The following is a 21238-nucleotide window of genomic DNA, read 5'->3' as shown; positions in this document are numbered from 1 at the left end:
GGCACAGGCTCTTAAGAGACGCTGCTGTGGTGGGGCGCTGCCTCGAGCTCTGTAATTACCCACCGAGACCCGGCTCTGCCCTTAGCCACAATTTGCGGTGCCATGAAATAAATACATGCTCTTCAACAATAAACAACTGCCTTTTCAAATTATAGCACCTCCTTCGGTTTACCCCCACCGTCACCTCCTGTTTTCGCTCTCTTTGCATGAGTCGTGAGTTTCATAAGGCAGGCCGTTATAGAACAGCTTCGCACGTCCATGAAGGGCACCAAAGTCTGAGAAAATACTGCCATGGTTTTCACAAAACGCAGCATAAAGCACTTGAGTTTTTTTTTTTTTTTTAATGCACTGCCACACATCAGAGCAAAGCAGTGAATTACAATTTTGCCATTTTACTTGCATAAATCCTTGCATAAGTTTAACAAGAAAAAGTTGTGGCAGAACTTTATTTTACATTTAATGCATTTATTTATTTGAAATATATTTAACAGCAAAAGCTTAGTTAAAAAAATAAATAAATTGTGTAATAAAAAAATTGCTGAAAATGTACAGATTTGGAGAAATTTAGCATTACATTACTTGCTCACCAATGGATCTTCTGCAGTGAATGGGTGCCGTCAGAATAAGAGTCCAAACAGCTGATAAAAACATCACAGTAATCCACAATAATCCACACAACTCCAGCCCATCAATTAACTTCTTGTGAAGCAAAAAGCTCTGCTTTTGTAATAAACAAATCCATCAAGGCATTTTAACCTTAAAGGAACACTCCACTATTTTTGAAAATAGGCTCATTTTCCAACTCCCCTAGAGTTAAACAGTTGAGTTTTACCGTTTTCGAATCCATTCAGCCGATCTCCGGGTCTGGCGGTAGCACTTTTAGCTGTAGCTTAGCATAGATCATTGAATCTGATTAGACCGTTAGCATCTCGCTCAAAAATGACCAAAGAGGTTCGATATTTTTCCCAGAGATCGGCTGAATGGATTCGAAAACGGTAAAACACAACTATTTAACTCTAGGGTAGTTGGAAAATGAGCCTATTTTCAAAATAAGTGGAGTGTTCCTTTAAAGTGTTAATTCCTCCATGTCCATCCCCTGTTGTCTCCTCACAGCAAAATCCAAGAACATGTTTATGGACAGAGCACATATTTTTAGCCAAACAACTGTCTGAAGTTAAAAACTTGGATTTGAAAAAAAGTGGATTTGTTTCTTGCAAACACACAGCTTTTTACTTCACTAGATGTTAATTGATGGGCTGGAGTTGTGTAGATTACTTGTGGATTATTGTGATGTTTTTATCAGCTGTTTGGACTCTCATTCTGACGGCACCCATTCACTGCAGAGGATCCATTGCTGAGCAAGTGATGTAATGCTACATGTCTCCAAATCTGTTACAGTTATAAAACATCTGTTTTTTGCGTGGCCTGAGGGTGAGAACATTTCAGCAAATGATCATTTTTGGGTGAACTATTCCTTTAAATACTTTATACATAATGTTCAGTGAAATGTCAAATGCCAATTCAATGTAAGAAGCACACTTTTACTGGAAAGGTCTTACTTTAGTCTCAAAGGCCTCTTACGAACAGCTGTGTTATCAATAAGACTTTCCCTAAACAATACATACAGGCCACAAACCACTGGCTCCAGGCCACAATAGCAGGCTGGTGGTCAAAAGCGCTGTAGGTCGCTTAAGTCATTTTTCCCTGATATAGCGGAGGCATGCTTTTAGATACTGCAGACTCTCGTACTCGTTGTGCCATGTGCTCTTCATATGGGACGCCTGTGATCGCACTAACCACAAGTCACTTTCAAGCGCTGCTGATGAAAGAGGAGGATTATTTTGGATGTCTATATCCTGATGCTCTCAAGACATACTAGATATTTGTATGAATTACAAAAACAGTAATATTCAGTAACTTTATATTAAGTTTGTTTTATGCTGTTAACAAGTTTCTTTTATAAAAGCATACTTAGAGTTTACTGTGAATCCTGTGCAAGAACTCCCTCTAGTGTCAGTTGGTATATACACTTGAATTTAGAGTTTATTGAAAGGAAAATGGAAACGGAATCTGCCTGCAATTATACTATGACCTACATGCTAATGTAAAAATGGTAAGAGTATCAGCAACATTTTACAAAAAAATCTCACTTGTTAAAATCCCCTAATGCATCAGCTAACATGAACCAATATATACTACCATTCAAAATGTCCGGGTCAGTAAGATTTTTTAAAATGTTTTTGTAAGTACTCATCAAGGCTGCATTTATTTGATCAAAAATACAGTAAAAAATTAATAATGTGAAACATTATTACAATGTAAAATAATTGTTTTCTATTTGAATATATTTTAAAAAGTAATTTAATCCTGTGAATTTTCAGCATCATTACTACAGTCTTCAGTGTCACATGATCCTTCGGATATCATTCTAATACGCTGATTTGCTGCTCAAGAAAAAAATTCTTATCATTAATGTTGAAAACAGGATACAGGATTCTTCTATTAAATTCAAAACAGCATTTAAAAAAAAAAAAAATAGAAATCTTTGTAACTTTATAAATGTCTTTACTGTCACTTTGGATCAACTTAATGCACACTTGCTAAATAAAAGTCTTAATTTAAAAAAATTTTATAAATAAAATCTTACGGACCCCAAACTTTTGAATGGTAGTGTATATTTTAAGGGCATTTATTTTGGCATCAGAATGTCAAAAGTCCAATGCTAAATAACTGCATTTTCAAGCCAACTATACGGTAAGCTAGTATTCCACTACAAACTATTTTGTATCACTATCATATAGTGAATAGCAACAACAAAAAAAGTGACAAAAGTGGGAAAGGCCACAAAAGAAAAATAAAACCGATACAGAGAAAGTGGAGAAAAAAAAGGCAAGAAAAATAAAACAGATACAGAGAAAGTGGAGGAAAAAAAAGGCAAAAAGAGAGAGAAAATCCTCCATTTGAGTGATAAATATCCTTTATTGCATGACTGAACTCTATAAAGGGCTCTTTGAGCAGCACAACAGTGAGAAATTGTTGCCGTTTTCATACTTCTCAAAAAAAAAAAAATCCTAAAAATAATTAATTTGAACATACAGGCGTTAAAAAAAATGAGAACCACAAGTGTATTCCTCAGTCCCAAACCAACAAAATTGACATTTCTCTGGACACACATTACTCTTTGGTATTATTCCATTCGCAGCCTAAAGTAAAAGTCACTTTCCCGTTGTTCATGGGGGATGCTAAAATAACTCATCTGATAGGAAAGCAAACATTTTGAAGGCACTCTGGACTCACATAGAGTCAAAAGAAGCCCAACTAAACTAAAAGCACTAGCGTGACTACAGCCTGCATAAAAACCCATGCAGTCATATCTAAAAACTGAGGAAAAGTCATTAACTGACACGTCGTAAATAGTGTATCGTACAAAAATAGCAATGTGTTTGTCTGTGGTACACTAGGTAAACATTAGTGTTTCTTTGGATAAGTGTGTCAGAACAGCACAACGAGGTTATGAGGGTTTTCAAATGCATTGAAACAAGAATATTGCTTGATGAAATCATTATCAAACCAATAATAACTTAAAAAATGTGCATGCTGTTCTACAAGATGATGAGGTGGAAGACATGACGAACTATCTCAAACAGCCAACTTCCTTCTCATCCACTAAAACCCGAGCAAGAACGTTAAATAAAAGAGGAAATTATGAAAACCACCCGATCGACTTTGTGCTGATGGTATGAAAAGTGCCAAAGCAAGAGTTTCCTGCGTCTCAGAGCTCTTGCATAAGATTTTCTGCATTTCGTGGAGCAGCATGACATGATCCATGACCAAAAACTGCGTTTGTGATCTCATTACGTGAAATCATTATTCCATGTTCATATTTATAGATAAATGTAAATAATATCTAAATGGCAACGACATGCAGATTGGAAAATACCATGAAAAAATACCACCGATGACCACAGATCATCAATACCTTTAGCAACACGATTCTGACCAAACATCTACTCATCTTTCTTGAGGGAAGAAGACCATGTTTTTCCCTTGAGGAACAACCCATAGATCATCTGATATGGTAAAGTGCAAGACTGCAAGAAAAATCAAAAAGGAGAATTGAAAATAATTTATCAAGAGACGTAATTTCTTTGAAAGATTCAAATAATTGCTCTAACCCTTTGCAATACTGACATGCCCTCAAATGTCTTAAATTTGGGGCCTTTTGAGAGAATTAGCGGGAAAAGTCCACTTAGAAATATGGATGAATGAAGAGCTGGGGTGTGTTTGAGGTGGAGGAAACAAATCAAAACACACAAGTAAAACTAATAAGTTCATTTTCCCTGAAAGCCTTTTTCTCTCTCAACGTAAAATCCACATATGGCATAGTATTATTCTTTGGTATGTTTCTCCCATCCTCAAATACAGAATCAAAGTCATTCTCTCGGAATGAACTCAAATGTCAGACCAGATCTACGGCTCTTCTTTGGGTTGGTGGAGTTGGCACAGGAAGAGAGAAGAGAGCATATGATATGAGAGGCTGTGTAGACCTCAGCAGACGGCGATGCGATGCGGAACTCTGCACCACCCAAACCTCACCTCAAAAGAGACACTTTTCCCAGAGTCCCGTCTGCTTTGAAACCCCGTGAGGTTCGGAGTCTGACAGTGAAGCACTCAAGAGAGCCGTCAGAAGACTCTGATCCACAATACTGGTCCCGACCTACAGATAATCAAAGTGAAGATTACAGTCCCAACAGTCATGCAGTCGTCTCCCAGAGTTTTTAGGGGAGAGAAAAAGAGAGGCTAGCGTTGACTCAAGGTTGCCAGTCTTTGCCTCGATGATCGGGAATGTGCTTATAGCGACACCTATCTCCAAAATGACAGCCGGTGGTCCTCCAGAAGTAACACTCATCTCCGTTGACAGGACCTCTGCGTCTTGGCCTGGAAGAACGACAAATTTGTTTGGACTTTTGCACTTCTTTCAAAGAACATTTGCTTGAACATACAGTTTTTTTTAAGGAAGACAATAATAGCCGTTATAAAAACATCAAAAGCGAGCACCATTACTTTTCTCATTAACAGCAGAGAGTCTGAATTACCCAGAAGCCCCTGCAGGTTGTTGAATGGCAGGTGTTGGAAGGACTCTCTGAATCCGTCGATCTGGATATCGAACCACTAGTCGGGTATTCTCAATAAAATGTCCCTGAGAAGAGCGTTTTACAAGGGTTTTACATACAAATATAAAAATACGTATATTGGAAGATCATTAGGGTTTCACTCACATTGAGTTTCTCCATTGCACGGGAGGCCATGTTGGCATTCTTAAAGTTAACAAACGCACAGAAACGTTCGTGCAGAACCCGAATGCTGTCAATTTCTCCATAACTGGCGAACATCATCAAAAATGAAAAGAAAAATCATTGGAAATCATTTTAGAAAATGATTCAAATATTGTAAAAAGCCAATGTGGCATCAGATCTCACATTTTGAACAGGTCCCGCAAATGTTTCTCTGTCAGTTCTGTGGTCACATTGCCCACCCACAGGGAACTGTAAGGACTTGTGAAGGAGAGTGAGAAAATGACAGAGAGGGAAATATAGATACAGAATTAAAGGGAGAGAACAACGTTTCAAAAATAAAACAAATGCACAGATTTAAACTGAAATCCGTTATATGATGGCTTACCCTGGTTGAAGGAGAGCACAGTCCTGATTTGAAGCTGTAAAAAATATTTTTGCATTACAAATTAGCCATGAGAAATTAATTGATTGTGGCGAATTATCAAAAGCGTGTTAATATGTACAATGAAGAAAGCTTTAGTAGTTTATGTTGGCAGAGCAACATCAGTGCATTAATATAGAATTTATCAAAACAGCTCTTTTTACAATTTTGGTTGTTCTCAAGTTTCACAAAAATGAAACTTATTTTGCACTAATGCCAGATTTATCAGGTTTAAAAGAAAAAGAGAAAATAAATTAGATAAAGTACATTTAATTAATTCATATATTATGACATATAATCAAGATAATAATAATGAATGTTTGTTGAACACCAAATCAGCATATTAGAATCATTTCTGAAAGATCATGCGACACTGAAAACTGGAGTAATGATGCTGAAAATTCAGCTTTGCATCACAGGAATAAGATACATTTTATAATATATATTAAAACAGAAAACTATCAAAAAATATTATTTCTGTGTTTACTGTTTTGTGTGTTACAAAATAACTTGAGTACTGATTCTGGTCAAAATCAGTGTAGCAATAGCACCCTCATGTGGTTCAATAAAAAAATTTGGCAAAATGAAAAAGAGCTCTTACCCTTGGCTGCAACAACAGCCTGCACCGTGTTGTATTTGTCCAGCAATTGAATACTCTGTTCCTCATCATAGCCAAGATCCTAACAAAGAGAACACCGTAATTCATTGCAGGCCTCAAATTATATTTCTGTGTATACTTTTCAATGGATAGCAATACTTTTGCTTCCAAAGAAGTGTTTTTAAAGCTGACCCCATTCTAAACTGAAACACTTCACTCAAACGTGAAATTATTTACTCATCCTATTGTTATTCGAAACTTGTTTGACTTTCTTCTGTGGAACAAAAAAGGAGATGCTTAGCATGCCTGAGCTGCTTTTATTCCAACCAAAGTTATGTAGCTCCAAAAATATGGGTGAGTCATATGGACTCAATTGTTGAAATGTCATTTTTTCCATTGGTCTTTCACCGAGAAGAAAAACAACAAAGATTTGGAACAAAAAAAGTAAATGATTTATGTATAATTATCTTGGGTTTTTTGCTTTCTCATGACATTGACATGTCATTGTAGAGGCTTTGTACGAAGAAACTTTGGGCATTTGAACGTACAAATTTTATGAGTATGTTCTTTGTTCTCCGGTACTAGAACCCACAACCTTTGTTCTTTATGCTCTACTAACTGAACTACAATGAGAAGTCCTGTCCTTACCAAAAGTTGTTGCACTTTACAGTACAAGAGGTCATTGACCGCTTCTTCGCAATCTTGGTCCAGTTTTAGCACCTGTTCCATGGCTTTCTCAGCTTCACTGTACCTCTATTACAAACAAACCCACATACAAATTAATTGATACACAGCTAAATAGAGATTCCCTCCATATACAGGAAGAAAAAACAATAAATACGCCAATAGGTCATACCTTAAGCCCCATAAGTGCACTTCCCCTGCGGTAATAGCCTTTGGGCCAATCAGGAGCCATTTGAATGGACTTCTCAGCATCTGCGAGGGCCAGAGGATACTGCTCCAGACAACAGTAGCAGTAGGAGCGATTTCCAAAAAACCTGTTATCCAAAAATCAAAGCGAGTTAATAAAACAACAAAAAAACAAAGACAGTATATGTGGATATGATTTCATGCACATCAATGCATCACCTGTAGTCTTTCGGGTCACATTTGATGGCCTCTGTAAACAGACTAACAGCTTGTGTGTACTGACCCTCCTGAACAAATCGAATCCCTTTTTCTGGAGTGAAGATAAAGAAAGACTCATATGGAAGACATGGATTTGGAGGAATGTATGAGTAAAGAATAACAGCAAAAAATGTTGACAGTGATACTCTTGCTCAGTAACTGTGCGAAACTTAAGCATGAGATTTACTGTGAAGCATTTGAAATATTGTGAAAGAACATGTCACCTAAAAATGAAAATGAGGTCATGTCTTTCCAAACCTATTTCTTTTTGAAGAACATTCTGGAATATTCTTTTTAAATAATGAAAGTGAATGTGGCTGTCAAGTTCCAAAGTGACAAAAAAAAGTATCATAAAAGTAATTCATCAGTCTTCTGAAGTCATTGAGATTTTATTTGTTTTCCAAAGAGCGTTCAGATTATTTTCCCTTCCAGCTTTACCTTTTATGCTCCATGGAAGGCAGAAATAGAAGGTTGGAACAACATAAATTTATAACGACCATTTTTAGGGTAAACTACAAAAAAAAAAAAAAAAAAGTGTCAGAAGGAAAGAGATTTTTACACACCTACTAGTAAGGCACTTCTTTTAGTTTTAGCATCTGATAAACCTATGACCTGTTTAAAAAAAAAAACACATTTATATTAAAGCAATATTACGGGTTATTTTCAACATAATATCAAAAGCAAAACACATTTAAAGCTGCATGAAAAACAACATTCAAAATATGTAACTACTACTCTGAATTATGATTGAATAGTTCAGGAAGGATGTGATATGATTCTCCGAAAGCACTGTCTGCAGCTCAGTTCTATTACTATTCATCTCAAATTATATTTCTGTGTATACTTTTCATTGAAATACATTACTATTTTTAAAGCTGGAAAAAAAGACACACAAACTCTAATTTTTACTATAAATGTGTCGGAAATAAATTTTACAAATCTACTAATAAGGCACTTCTTTTCATTTCTTTAATCTATTCACTGTATGCAACATTATAAATTAGCACATCCCAAATCAGTACACTACCATAGTACACTGTTTTTGAAAGAAGTTTCATTTATTTGATTTAAACAATTGTTTTCTATTATAATCTATTTTAAAATTGTATTTATTTCTGTGATGCAAAGCTAGCCATAGTGTCACATGAGCCTTCAGAAATCATTCTAATATGATGATTTGCTGCTCAAGAAACATTTTGTATAATTAACAATGTTGAAAACAATTGTGCTGCTTAATATTTTTGTGGAAGTAACAATTTTAGGAAATAGAGATCTTTTGTCATTTGTAATATTATAAATGTCTTTACTGTCAGTTTTGATGCATCAATATAAATGCATCCATGATGATATTAATTAAAAAATGTACTAGCTAAATTTTGGAATGGTAGTGTACACTAAAAATAACTACAAAAAAAAACAAAGAAAAATAAAGATATACAGCAGTAATTAAAGCAATATTTCAAAACAATAAGACTGCTATGTAGGAGTTGTGTCTCACTACACATTTTTATACTATTTTAAGCTCAACATGTTATAAAAGCACAACACACTTGGGCTTGCTAGGTAAAAACAAAATCTATAGTACCAGGAAACATGCAATCTGTCAGGACAGTGGCAGTACTACCAGCTAAAAAAATCTGTCATATAAGCCCAAAGTGACAACACCTATAGATTTATGAACTATGTTAATACCCAAGATTCCCAACGCCCAGATTCAGCATTTACAGGTTCCACCTTTACAACACAAGAGTACGGGCAGTCCACAGATGGCAACAAAAAACAGGACACTAAATACACAATTACAAAAACTCACTTCTCCTGTCCTGCTCTCATTTTCCTTGTTCTCTTTCGACTTGTGAGCGCCTTTGCTTTTAGCTTTGGGTCGAATGTGACTGACAGCATTGGCAACAAAAGCACTGTTCACATCCCAGCCTGGGTCCTTAAAACGAAGAAACAGTGTGAAAGTAAGCAACTGAAACAATTTAACATTCAAATAGCAAACTCTGGATGTCCATCAGTGGGAACAGTATGGTTGGTTCCGTTTCCATACCTCCTCACTAGAACGGGCTGCCGGCTGCCGGTTGCTTTTGTTCCCTGACGCCAGCGGAGGTCCAGAAGGACTTTTACTTTGAGGAGCAACTGGCTTCTCTTCCACCTTTGAAAGGCCAATACATTCCAACTCCTCTGACTCAGACTCCTCAGACTCGTCAAGTTCAGAATCAGCTCCAGCATTCTCCTCCCCCTGAAAGAAAAAATATCACATTTTAATAATAATTGTTTGTTTGTTTTTATTGCAATACCAGAATTGGTGGCTTTTTTCATGGAAAGATCAATGTATTTAAAAAAAAATATATAGTATTGAACCAGAATCAGAATGAGATTTATTGCCAGGTATGTTTACACATACTAGGAATTTCTTTTAGTGACATAAGCTCCACAGTGCAACAGAATGACAGTGACAAGACACAGATAATAAAAAGAATAATGTAAAAATATACAAAACAGACAATGTACAAAATAGCAAAAACACAATACACAAAATAGACAATTTTGTATGTACAGGTATGTTATGTGCAAATTTGAAATCTAAGTATGTGTGTTAAATAAATAAATGTGTGATAGTGTTGTGTGTTCCACGTTTTATTGTCAAGTGTTCATGAGATGGATTGCCTGAGAGAAGAAACTGTTCCTGTGCCTGGCCGTTCTGGTGCTCAGTGCTCTGTAGCGTCGACCAGACGGCAACAGTTCAAAGAGTGAGTGTGCTGGATGTGAGGGGTCCAGAGTGATTTTGGCAGCCCTTTTGCTCACTCTGGATAAGTACAGTTCTTGGAGAGTGGGGAGGGTTGTACCAGTGATTCGCTCAGCAGTCCGGACTATCCAACGTAGTTTTCTGAGGTTAGATTTGGTAGCTGAGCTAAACCAGACAGTTATTGAAGTGCAGAGGAAGGATTCAATGATGGCAGAGTAGAACTGTTTCAGCAGCTCCTGTGGCAGGTTGAACTTCCTCAGCTGGCGAAGGAAGTACAACCTCTGCTGGGTCTTTTTAAAAATGCACTCAATGTGAATGTCCCACTTCAGGTCCTGGGAGATGATGTTGCCCTGGAATCTGAATGCCTCCACTGTTGTTACAGTGCTGTCCATGATGGTGAGTGGAGGGAGAGCAGGGGGGTTCCTACAGAAGTCCACGATCATCTCCACTGTTTTGAGCGTGTTGAGCTCCAGGTTGTTAAGACTGCACCAGACAGCCAGCTCTTTTACCTCCTGTCTGTAAGCAGACTCATCACCGTCCTGAATGAGACTGATAAGAGTGGTGTCGTCTGCAAACTTTAGGAGTTTGACAGAGGGGTCTTTAGATGTGCAGTCATTGGTGTACAGGGAGAAGGGCAGTGGGGAGAGGACAAAACCCTGAGGAGCTCCAGCGCTGATTGTACAGGTGCTGGATGAGAATTTTCCCAGCTTTACTAGCTGTCTGTCAGGAAGCTGTTGATCCACTGACAGACTGAGGTGGGCACGAAGAGCTGAGTTAATTTGGACAGGAGGAGGTTTGGGATGATAGTGTTGAAAGTAGAGCTGAAATCCACAAACAGCATCCTCACATAAGTCCCTGGTCTGTCTAGATGCTGCAGGATGTATTGCAGTCCCATGTTGACTGCATCATCCACATACCTATTTGCTCGGTAAGCAAACTACAGGGGGTCCAGTGATGTTCTTCAGATAAGCCAACATCAGCCTCTCAAATGACTTCATGGCCACAGACGTTAGAGCCACAGGTCTGTAATCCTTAAGTCCTGTAATTTTGGGGTTTCTTTGGGACAGGGATGATGGTGGAGCGTTTGAAGCAGGAAGGAACTTTGCACAGCTCCAGTGATCTGTGAGAAGATGGGGGCCAGCTGGTCAGCACAGGTTTTCAGACAGGCTGGTGTGACACCATATAGGCCTGGTGCCTTTCTTCTCTTGTTCTTTCTGAAGACCTGGCGCACATCATCTTCACTGATCTGAAGTGCAGGAGTGGGGGAGAGGGGGGTTGCTGGAGGTGTTAATGGTGTTTTTTCAAACCTGAAATAAACTCATTCAGATCGTCTGCTAGTTGTTGATTCTCCACAGTGCTGGGGGATGGTGTCTTGTAGTTGGTGATGTCTTTAAAACCTTTCCACACTTGATGTAGGGTCACTGGAAGAGAATTGGTTCCTTAGCTTTCCAGAATAATTCTTCTTTGCCACTCTGATCTCTTTTTCCAGTGTGTATTTGGCCTTTTTATACAAGACTCCGTTCCCATTCCTGTAAGCATCTTCTTTGGCCTGACGGAGCTGTCTGAGTTTTGCAGTGAACCATGGTTTGTCATTGTTGTATGTTAGATAGGTCCTGGTAGGAATGCACGTCTTCACAGAAACTGATATAGGATGTTACAGATTCTGTGAGCTCGTCCAGATCGTTGGCAGCAGTTTCAAAAACACTCCAATCAGTGCATTTGAAGCAGGCTTGTAAATCCCGCTCTGTTTCATTAGTCCATCTTTTTACAGTCCTTAACACAGGTTTAGCTGATTTCAGTTTCTGCCTGTAGGTTGGAATAAGATGAAACAAACAGTGATCAGAGAGCCCTAAAGCTGCTCGTGGAACAGAGTGATATGCATCCTTTATTGTTGTGTAACAGTGATCCAATATATTACTGTCTCTGGTGGGACATGTGATGTGCTGTCTGTATTTTGGCAGTTCACGGGAGAGATTGGCTTTCTTCACAGAAACTGATATAAGATGTTACAGTCTCTGTGAGCTCGTCCAGATCGGTGGCAGCAGCTTCAAAAACACTCCAATCAGTGAGGTCGAAACAGGCTTGTAAATCCCGCTCCGCTTCATTAGTCCATCTTTTAACAGTCCTTAACACAGGTTTAGCTGATTTCAGTTTCTGCCTGTAGGTTGGAATAAGATGAAACAAACAGTGATCAGAGAGCCCTAAAGCTGCTCGTGGAACAGAGTGATATGCATCCTTTATTGTTGTGTAACAGTGATCCAATATATTACCGTCTCTGGTGGGACATGTAACATGCTGTCTGTATTTTGGCAGTTCACGTGAGAGATTTGCTTTATTAAAGTCCCAGAGAATGATAATAACAGAATCCGGGTGTTGTTGTTCTGTGTCTGTGATCTGATCAGCGAGTTTGTGTAAAGCTGAGCTCACGTGCGCTTCCGGTGGAACGTAAACTAGTGCTGGGCGGTATACCGGTTCATACCAAATACCGGTGTTTATTTTTGTTATGATATGAATTTTTAAAATACCGCAATACCGGTGTATGTCGCTTAAACAACGTTCGGAACGCGACACTGTTTGAAAGGGGTCCCTTTTCACTGTTGCACTGTGGTGAGGGAACAGCTGTATGTGTTACTAAGCATGAAAGTTCCGAAACTGAAGCTGTAGAACTAATAGAACGTGATGACACAGAAGAACTCATCCACAATATCCACATTGACCGCCACAAATATCCACCGCCCCCTGCCATCAGCTCCCGCGTCTCACACACACGAGCGCGACTTTAGCACTAGATTTAGCAACTTTCACACCCTTTTAGCGGCTTTTTTCCATAGAATATTCATACTGACAAACCTAGCGAATTAGGAGAGCACATCTTCTTCAGAGTTGTTACGTCTGAACACCAACCTTCATTTATGTAAAAACATAGTCCACCACCTCTCGTTTTCCCCGTTTACTCCGCGATGCGATCCGCTCTGAACAGCTGGTAGCCCGGCAGATGAAGTGCGTTGTCCGGAATGGCTTCACTCAGCCAGGTTTCAGTGAAGCACAATGCAGCAGATTTTGAAAAGTCCTTGTTTGTGCGGGTGAGGAGAAGAAGTTAATCCATTTTGTTAGGAAGGGAACGGAGATCCGCTAGATGAATACTAGGGAGCGCAGTTCGGAAGCTGCATCCGCGGAGCTTAACCAGCGCGCCGGCGCGTTTCCCTCTTTTCTGTCTGAGCGCACGTTTGACTTGGACTGCTGCCCCTCCGACCAAAATATCCAACAAAGCGTCTGAATAATCAAAGACCGGAAAAACATTGTCTGGTGTGTGTTGCCATATGTCAAGTAGTTAAAACTGATAGTAAGAGAATGACTAAACACAGAACAAACAAACAAAAACAGTAAAAGAATGGGAGCGTTCCACACCACAGCCATACGTGGCGCCATCATAAAACAATATGTGTGTGTAAACCGGTATCATTTTGAAAAATACCGTTATATAAATTTTTGGTCATACTGCCCAGCACTAACGTAAACCCTCACGAGAATGAAAGAAGAAAAGTCCCGCGGCGAATAGAACGGCTTACAGTTGATGAAAAGAGCTTCTAGATCGGAACAGCACATTTCCTTTAACACCGTTACGTCTGTACACCACCTTTCACTGATGTAAAAGCATGTCCCGCCACAAAAATCAGGGTTTCCACAAACACAAAGCTGCACTTGTGTTTTTTGATAATGCTTTTTTTAGCATTAAATCAGCATATTAGAATGATTTCTGAAGGATCATGTAATTTTGAAGACTGGAGTAATGGCAGCTGAAAATTACCATCACAGGAATAAATTGCATTTTAGAAGATATTAAAATAGAAAACCGTTTTTACTTGAAATGGTAATATTGCTTTTTTACTGTATTTATCATCAAAAAAACTGCAGCCTTGTTGAGCACTAGAAACTTTTAGTGACTCCAAACTTTTAGACAGTAGTTTGTGTGTGTAACAAAAACTTAACTATTTTAACATGCTTTTTTAAAAATCCAATAGTTGTGGTTGAAAGTGAGATTTCTAAACATGATGCACTGATCTGCCACAACGTAAAGAAAAACAGTGCAGAAGAAACATCCTGCGTCTAAGACCTCTTACAGCATCCTCAGCCTTCTAGTTTCATTTTACCTGTTCAGTACTTCCATCCTTTTTCCCCTGTTCTAATTTCTTCCGCTGACGTTGGCGCTAAAAAAAAAAAAAAAGAAAGAAAAATGAAAACATTTTTGGCAGCAACACAATGCATGTAATGAAGCCTATTCAGGGCTCTGTTAACAATAAGAAAAAATAATGCTCAATAGATCTGCCCTGACAGTCAACTCTAGGTTAAAGTGGATTCATTCTTGTACTTAGTGTGTTAAAGTTAATTTCCTCTCACCTTCCTTTTGGCTTTGCGTCTCTCTGCTTTCCGTCTGGCCTTCTCCTCCTCACTAAGACCTTCCTCACCATTTAAGACATCCTGTAAAACACACAAACATAAATGTATTAGTGTATCAGGAACATACATATATGTAGATACTTTGTTTCAGAAGAGAAAAACTGTGCAATATAGCAACAGCAGTCTTTTTTTTTTAAGAGTAGGCCTATGTCCTTCATTAAAGATGTTTAAGAAGGTAATCCAACCTTATTTGAGACAGATTTTAGTTACATGTGCTACAACAAGGTTGAAACGGTTACAAAACCACTGTGGAGGATTTTGGCCTCCATAAATCTATATGCAGATTGATAATGTACAAATGAATGAAAGCGAATGAAAGCAGTGTTGCTCACTCTAGTGGTTAACCAACTAAAATGCAAATCAAAACTTAAATTCAAGACGACCGCAGGGGAAAAGCTATGGGCCAGAAGACAACTCTTACACTCTGTAATGTTACAGTCAGTGAAGAATGCACACTATCATGGACCGATAAGACACAATTTGAAAGTTCCAGCATGAATGCGAAACATTCACCAAAATAATACACTGAGTTCCTTGGAAAGAAAGAGCCTCAAAGCAGCTGCACAGTATATGCTGGGAGTATCTCTGCTGGGAGCACACTGACCTGACCTTAACCCAACTGATATGTAGAGGCCTGACTAGAAGATAAAGTTCATGCACTAACAAAAACATCAAGGACCCGATGTTCGGCCAAGATACCTACAATGGCCCAAAAATGTTTGGACACCTAAAGCCATACTTAAACGTATCAGTGCCTTTGCATTACATACAAATATCAAGTGTCATCTGGAAAAGTTGATTTATACATTTCTCAGAACTCATTGGTACTATTGATTTTGACCAACTGGTGATTTTTAAAAAACATATAAAGCAAGTTTACTTCAATTACTACTGTTCAAAAGTTTTGGGGTTGATACAATTTTTTTATGATTCTTATGCTCATAAATGCAGCATTTATTTGATCAAAAATACAGTAAAAACAGTGATATTGTGAAATATTATTACAATTTAAAATAACAGATTCTATTTAAATATATTTCAATATATTTCATAAAAGTAATTTATTCCTGTGAAGGCAAAGCTGAATTTTCAGCATCATCACTCCAGTCTTCAGTGGCACGTGATCCTTCAGAAATCATTTTAATATGCTGATCTGGTGCTCAAGACAAATGTCTTTTTTAATGTTGAAAACAGCTGTACTGCATAATATTTTTTGTGGAAAGTGTCATACATTTTTTCAGGATTCTTCCTTGAATAAAAAGAACACTATGTAGTACAAATAAAAAACTTTGTAACATTATAACTGTTTTACTGTTACTTTAGATCAATTTAATTTGTTCTTGTCGAATAAAAGTTTTAAAAAAACGGGGTCATTAACATTTCCGTCACATGCTTGAGGTATTCGGCCAATCACAACGCACTGGATAGCTGGCCAATCACAGCACACCTCACTTTTCAGACCGATGAGCTTTGTAAAAATCGACGCGTTTCAGAAAGGCGGGGCATAGAGGAGAAACAATAATGTACAGTATGTGGAAAATAATGTGTTTTTTGAACCTTAAACCGCATAAACACATTTCAACACACTTTTAAACACCCTAAACATTTAAAAGGTACTTACACTAATCAAAGATTTTAGTATTAAAAGTATCTATAGTAACCTTAAGTGTATAAATAAACTTTATATTATACACACTCTAAGGTTATCGTGCAGAAATCATGCAGGAATAGTTGCCATAATTGTTAAAAGACCTGAATTAAATAAATTAAATTTCAGACTTTATTTTCAGATTTAATTTCAGACTAAACTATTAGTCAAAAAACGTCTGCAAACAGTTTGTTCGAAAACAGCAGGTAAACATGCAGGTCTTTTGACCTCTTATTACTGATTTAACTTCCATCTTGGGCTAATTCAGGAAAAAGAGCCCACTGTTCTTGTACCTGTGAGAGTGTGTGGTCCTTCTGCTCGGGGAGGGCACCTGTGTCCATCTCCTCTGGCCTCTCATCACTGGAGCCTGTAGAAAGATGCGATAGAGAAAACAATGGATAAAGTCCAGTTCAAGCCAACAGAATCAGTCAAGCATTAGCCAACGTCATATTTTCTGAGAGGCAAAACGTTCAATAATGCAGACATGAAAATTAACACTTGTTTTGTATTAGAACAGTCACATTCCAACAACATTTACCATTTCCTATAGTTCACGTGAAACTCAAAATAAAAAAAAATACCATACATTTGTGACCACTTCTTATTCACTTAAAAATTGCCAGACCATCATTTTAATCAGAGTGCTACAAACCCAAGAAAACCTCACAATCAAGCTTTTACTTCTATAACTGCATTAGTTACTCTACAATACTGTACATAAATTCAAGGTCTACGTTATAAAATTGTAACCTTGACCGCTGATGTTTTGGCTTTTTAACATTTGCAGGGTCCAGCTGTGCAAAGATTATAATTTCACATCATCTTTGCTACAGACAAGCCAACCAAATCCAGGGCAAAATTAGCTATCAGCAAGAAAAAAAAACGCACTCACTTATTAGTCAATAAACATGGGACCTAAAGCCCTGCAGGACTGCAATTCAACTGTCAGCTAGCCTAAAGTTTCCTTGCAATGGTAAAATTAGTCCTTACAGTCATTTCTCCAAGCTACACGGCCTCACATAAACTACACAGCTCAAAACATTCCTCAAGAAAGCCATTTACACTGTGGCCTAGTAAAGCCATCCTTTCTCTGAAGATCATCCAACGGCTGTGTTTTGGATTTTGTCATCAACTAATATAAGCAGATGGATTTCAGACTAATTTTTCAGTTTTTGTTTTCTTTTACGGGATTCCTGAGAATTCTGTGATAAGTTTTATTCCTGATTCAGCCCAGGGCTTTGATACATTACAATAAGCAAGCATCTGCAAAATGTCCAAAATATAAATTTATGTTTCACATAAACAGCACAGAATGCATTTAACCAAACACTAACATACCTGGTTCAGAAAGAGATGTGGCTTTGAGTCTTTATAAGCTTGTTAACTGATTCCTTGTTACAGAGAAAGAAAGACACATTAGACGCTCTCTATCCTCAATCACTCCTATTAGCCATTACCACTCTTAATATCCTGCATATAGAAAAAAGATGCACACAGCTTGCCTTCGGTTACAAATCACAGCCAAACTAACACCACAAATCTCAAACAAATGCTGATGTATGCTAGAAGCAGGCTGTGATCTGAGGTGTGAAGCATTGGCTAGCACACTTCCCTTAAAGTGACTCATCTCGCACTTTGACAGCCAGTCCAAAAAAACTGATTTACCTTGGTAAGACACAAACCACGTGGCCCTCAGCTAGTCACATCTTCCTTGGATCATGCAAACTGTTCCATGCAAATAATCCCAACTGATACTGTTTTCACTGTTGTGAGTCAGTATGCGGAATCCATTTGATTAAAACAGCAGCTGAGAATCATGATTCATACAACAACAAAAATTAAATGCATGCAACAGCAGAAAAGATAAGGGAGGATTTTAAGGCGTTAAAATGTTAACAAAGATGTTCATTTCAAAATGTGAACCAGGAATGAGGTTGAAAACTACTTGGACTATGTGACAAAACATCTCTGAACATTTTACTATGAATGCAACAGACAGGCAAATTGCAGTGTACAGCAACAACCCTGGAGAGGGAAAAAAAACCATGTACACTTTAGCATTTTATTGTGATGGATCTTGTTCTTATGCATATTTACATTTCTAACAACTTTAAGTACAGCCCAATATTAGACAGTACTTCAAGTAATGAAGAGTGCAACATTTCAACAAATACAATAACAATACACTCTCTCACACACACACACACACACACACACAAAAAACTCAACAGACAGGCAAATTGCAGTGTACAGCAACAACCCTGGAGAGGGAAAAAAAACCATGTACACTTTAGCATTTGTGTGTGATGGATCTTGTTCTTATGCATATTTACATTTCTAACAACTTTAAGTACAGCCCAATATTAGACAGTACTTCAAGTAATGAAGAGTGCAACATTTCAACAAATACAATAACAATACACTCTCACACACACACACACACACAAAACTCACAATTAAAAATATAGCTAATGGGGTTTTACAGCCTGATGTCATAGGAGAACCTTTTCAAGTTCCTCAAAGAATTTTCATTTTCTAGCTCTTTATAAAACCCTCCATGCAACTGTGCTTTGGAGGGGGGAAAAACAGTGTGCACAGATCATGCTCAAATGCATATTTACATATTTAATTGCAAACTTTGAATGGAGCTGAATATTAGACCAGTGTTTCCCAACCGGGGTGCTGCGTCGAGAGCAGGGGTGACGTGTAAAAAATCCTTTTTTAATATTTTTAAATTGCTAAAATGTTCAAAAAAGCATCTGTTATATAATATCCATTTCTGATGTCGCCAATAATTAGAGATGCACCGAATAATATTAATAATTTTTAATAATATTAAAAATATCTGTATGACATTATATTCTGCAGTTCTTCCCTGTTGTACCGAATATCTATACTTTTCAAATTATCATATCGAAGTTAGAAATTCAAATATTGTGACAAAATTAATTTTGTAGGGTGCCACAAGTTTGTTAAAATTTCCAAAGGGTGCCGCGACTAAAAAAAGGTTGGGAAACACTGTATTAGACAACACAAACTAGCAGTACTTTATGTAATGAAGACTGCAACAAATACAAAAAAATGAAAACAAAAAAACATGGTGACAATACACACATTCACTCACACACACACTCACGCTCAAAATTAAAAAATAAAGCGAAATGGGTTTACAGCCTGATTTCAAAGGGGAACCTTTTCAAGGTCCTCAAAGAATTTTCATTCCATAGCTCTTTAGAAAATCATTCATGCAATTTGAGTTTAAAGAGACCAGACAACAAACCCCTGGTCTGAAGAATCCAATTTAAACTGGTAGCTGTGTTTTGGAACATAAAGAGGTTTCTATATGACTATTGGCTGGTCAACTACATGTTTCATAAACCATCTTGCCCAACTTAAGCAAGATGGTTTACCAGCTTAGACTATATAAAAAGCAACAACCATGTTTTTAAAAAAAAAAACAGCTACAAGCTTGTATTTTCAAGATTAAGAGCTTTTGTTAAATTTCCAAAGAACATAGGGGTAACTAGAGAATCCTAGGTGGTTTTTGATAAGAAGGTTTGTTGCTTATTATTGTTAAGAAACACTGAAAAACCTGTTTATAATTGTAAAAAGTCTTGTTTGCCTTAGAGTTGAGGTAACCTTTAACCCCCAAACTGTGCTTTTAAATTACAATCCTACAGAAATTACTACAAAACAAATCATCACTAAATTAGGATGCATCTGAATTGGTTTGTCTAAAAATGTTTATAAAAACACAATCATACAGGAAATTACCTGTTAAAATCAGATTTAGTGTCTCTGTGGTTCACAGGCCTGTTGCATGTGATTTCTTAAGTATTTGAATTAGCTTTCAATAATAAACTAAAACGGTTTAAACAAAAAGCCTGTAATTAGTGTATTCATTAAATTTCTTTGTAAAGCTTGATTAAATTCATTTAGAATCTAGGAAACTTTAACAAACAAATTGAGTTCATTATTCTTCGTAATATTTTTATATTTTACATGAAATGTGGATTTGACAGAAATTAAGGTTTGGAAGCTATTACAATCTACAAATAAAAACTATACGGGTGAAAACCGCAGTTACGTGTAGTTAAACAATGGTTGCATAGTTGACTTTTGTATAAATTGATTTATATCAAATGATTTCTTTGATATAAAACTGAATGGTGTAATAAAACTTTATATCACGGTCACTAACGCGCTTTAAGGCGAGATAAGCGGAGCGTATCGTGTCGTGTTTTACGGCTCGGATTCATGGAAAACTAACTTTATAACTCGGACAGACAGAAACAAAGTTTCCATGCAGAGAAACTCACCGCTGAGCCCCAGTAACCGGCAGAAATCCAAACTGAACTTCATTAGTCCAACCATTCAGCATTATTACCCTCAATACCGCTACAGGAACGTAAACACGACAGAATACACGTCAAATCAACAAATGAATCGTCATATTTAAACTTGTGTCGATAGATGTGTGGTGTTTCTCTTCCTGGGCGTCGAGCGAAGATCCAGGCGGGTGTGTTGAACTGAACTCAAGCGCCTCCCAGAACGAGCGTCTTAAAGGGCCGCGGGGGCCATAGTGTTCTGGAGCCACACTTCTCACTATGGCATAAAGCTGTTCCACAATTTTTTTTTCTACTATGGCAAAACACATTTTATGTCAACCTCAGGCCATCCAAGATGCAGATGAGTTCGTTCATCTGAACAGATTTGGAAAAATGTGGCATTACATCACTTGCTCACCAATGGATCCTCTGCAGTGAATGGGTGCCGTCAAAATGAGAGTTCAAACAGCTGATAAAAATATCATAACTAAGTAATCCACAAGACTCCAGTCCATCAATAAATGTCTTGTGAAGCAAAATCCTGTGAGGTTGTAATAAACAAATCCATCATTAATAAATTTTAATTTTTTAATATTGCTTACTCCAGTGAA

At 37.5% G+C, this 21238-nt stretch overlaps 1 protein-coding gene across 2 annotated transcripts; it reads right to left on the bottom strand.

The window, feature by feature from the left end:
• Nucleotides 1–3066: 3066 nt before the first annotated feature.
• Nucleotides 3067–20962, bottom strand: LOC107747265 (uncharacterized). Of its 2 annotated transcripts, XM_016561723.1 has the most exons (17): nucleotides 17965–18074; nucleotides 17638–17690; nucleotides 16593–16666; nucleotides 14592–14672; nucleotides 14345–14401; nucleotides 9495–9686; nucleotides 9258–9383; nucleotides 8008–8056; nucleotides 7406–7496; nucleotides 7173–7314; nucleotides 6965–7069; nucleotides 6320–6398; nucleotides 5683–5716; nucleotides 5481–5555; nucleotides 5280–5382; nucleotides 5097–5200; nucleotides 3067–4938 (listed from the first exon to the last, which is right to left on the bottom strand). In XM_016561723.1, the coding sequence occupies exons 3-17, from the start codon at nucleotides 16638–16640 to the stop codon at nucleotides 4812–4814; spliced, it is 1413 nt and encodes a 470-aa protein (XP_016417209.1). In that variant the 5' UTR covers nucleotides 16641–16666; nucleotides 17638–17690; nucleotides 17965–18074; the 3' UTR covers nucleotides 3067–4811. The 2 variants fall into 2 exon arrangements, with proteins under 2 accessions (XP_016417209.1, XP_016417208.1); XM_016561722.1 differs by lacking the exons at nucleotides 17638–17690; nucleotides 17965–18074 and adding an exon at nucleotides 20619–20962.
• Nucleotides 20963–21238: the final 276 nt, after the last annotated feature.

Source organism: Sinocyclocheilus rhinocerous, unplaced genomic scaffold, assembly GCF_001515625.1.
Source record: "Sinocyclocheilus rhinocerous isolate Xijiao unplaced genomic scaffold, SAMN03320098_v1.1 scaffold1069, whole genome shotgun sequence".
Taxonomy (NCBI): Eukaryota; Metazoa; Chordata; class Actinopteri; order Cypriniformes; family Cyprinidae; genus Sinocyclocheilus; species Sinocyclocheilus rhinocerous.
This window is presented reverse-complemented; position numbering and strand designations above follow the sequence as displayed.

Coding starts and splice junctions, on each gene's coding strand:
- LOC107747265 (XM_016561722.1), bottom strand. CDS start 20,673: ATGGTTGGACTAATGAAGTTCAGTTTGGATTTCTGCCGGTTACTGGGG. Junction 16,667..20,618: donor CCGGTTACTGGGGCTCAGCG/GTGAGTTTCTCT, acceptor ATCTTTCTACAG/GCTCCAGTGATGAGAGGCCA. Junction 9,687..14,344: donor AGGATGGAAGTACTGAACAG/GTAAAATGAAAC, acceptor TTTTTCTTTCAG/GGGGAGGAGAATGCTGGAGC.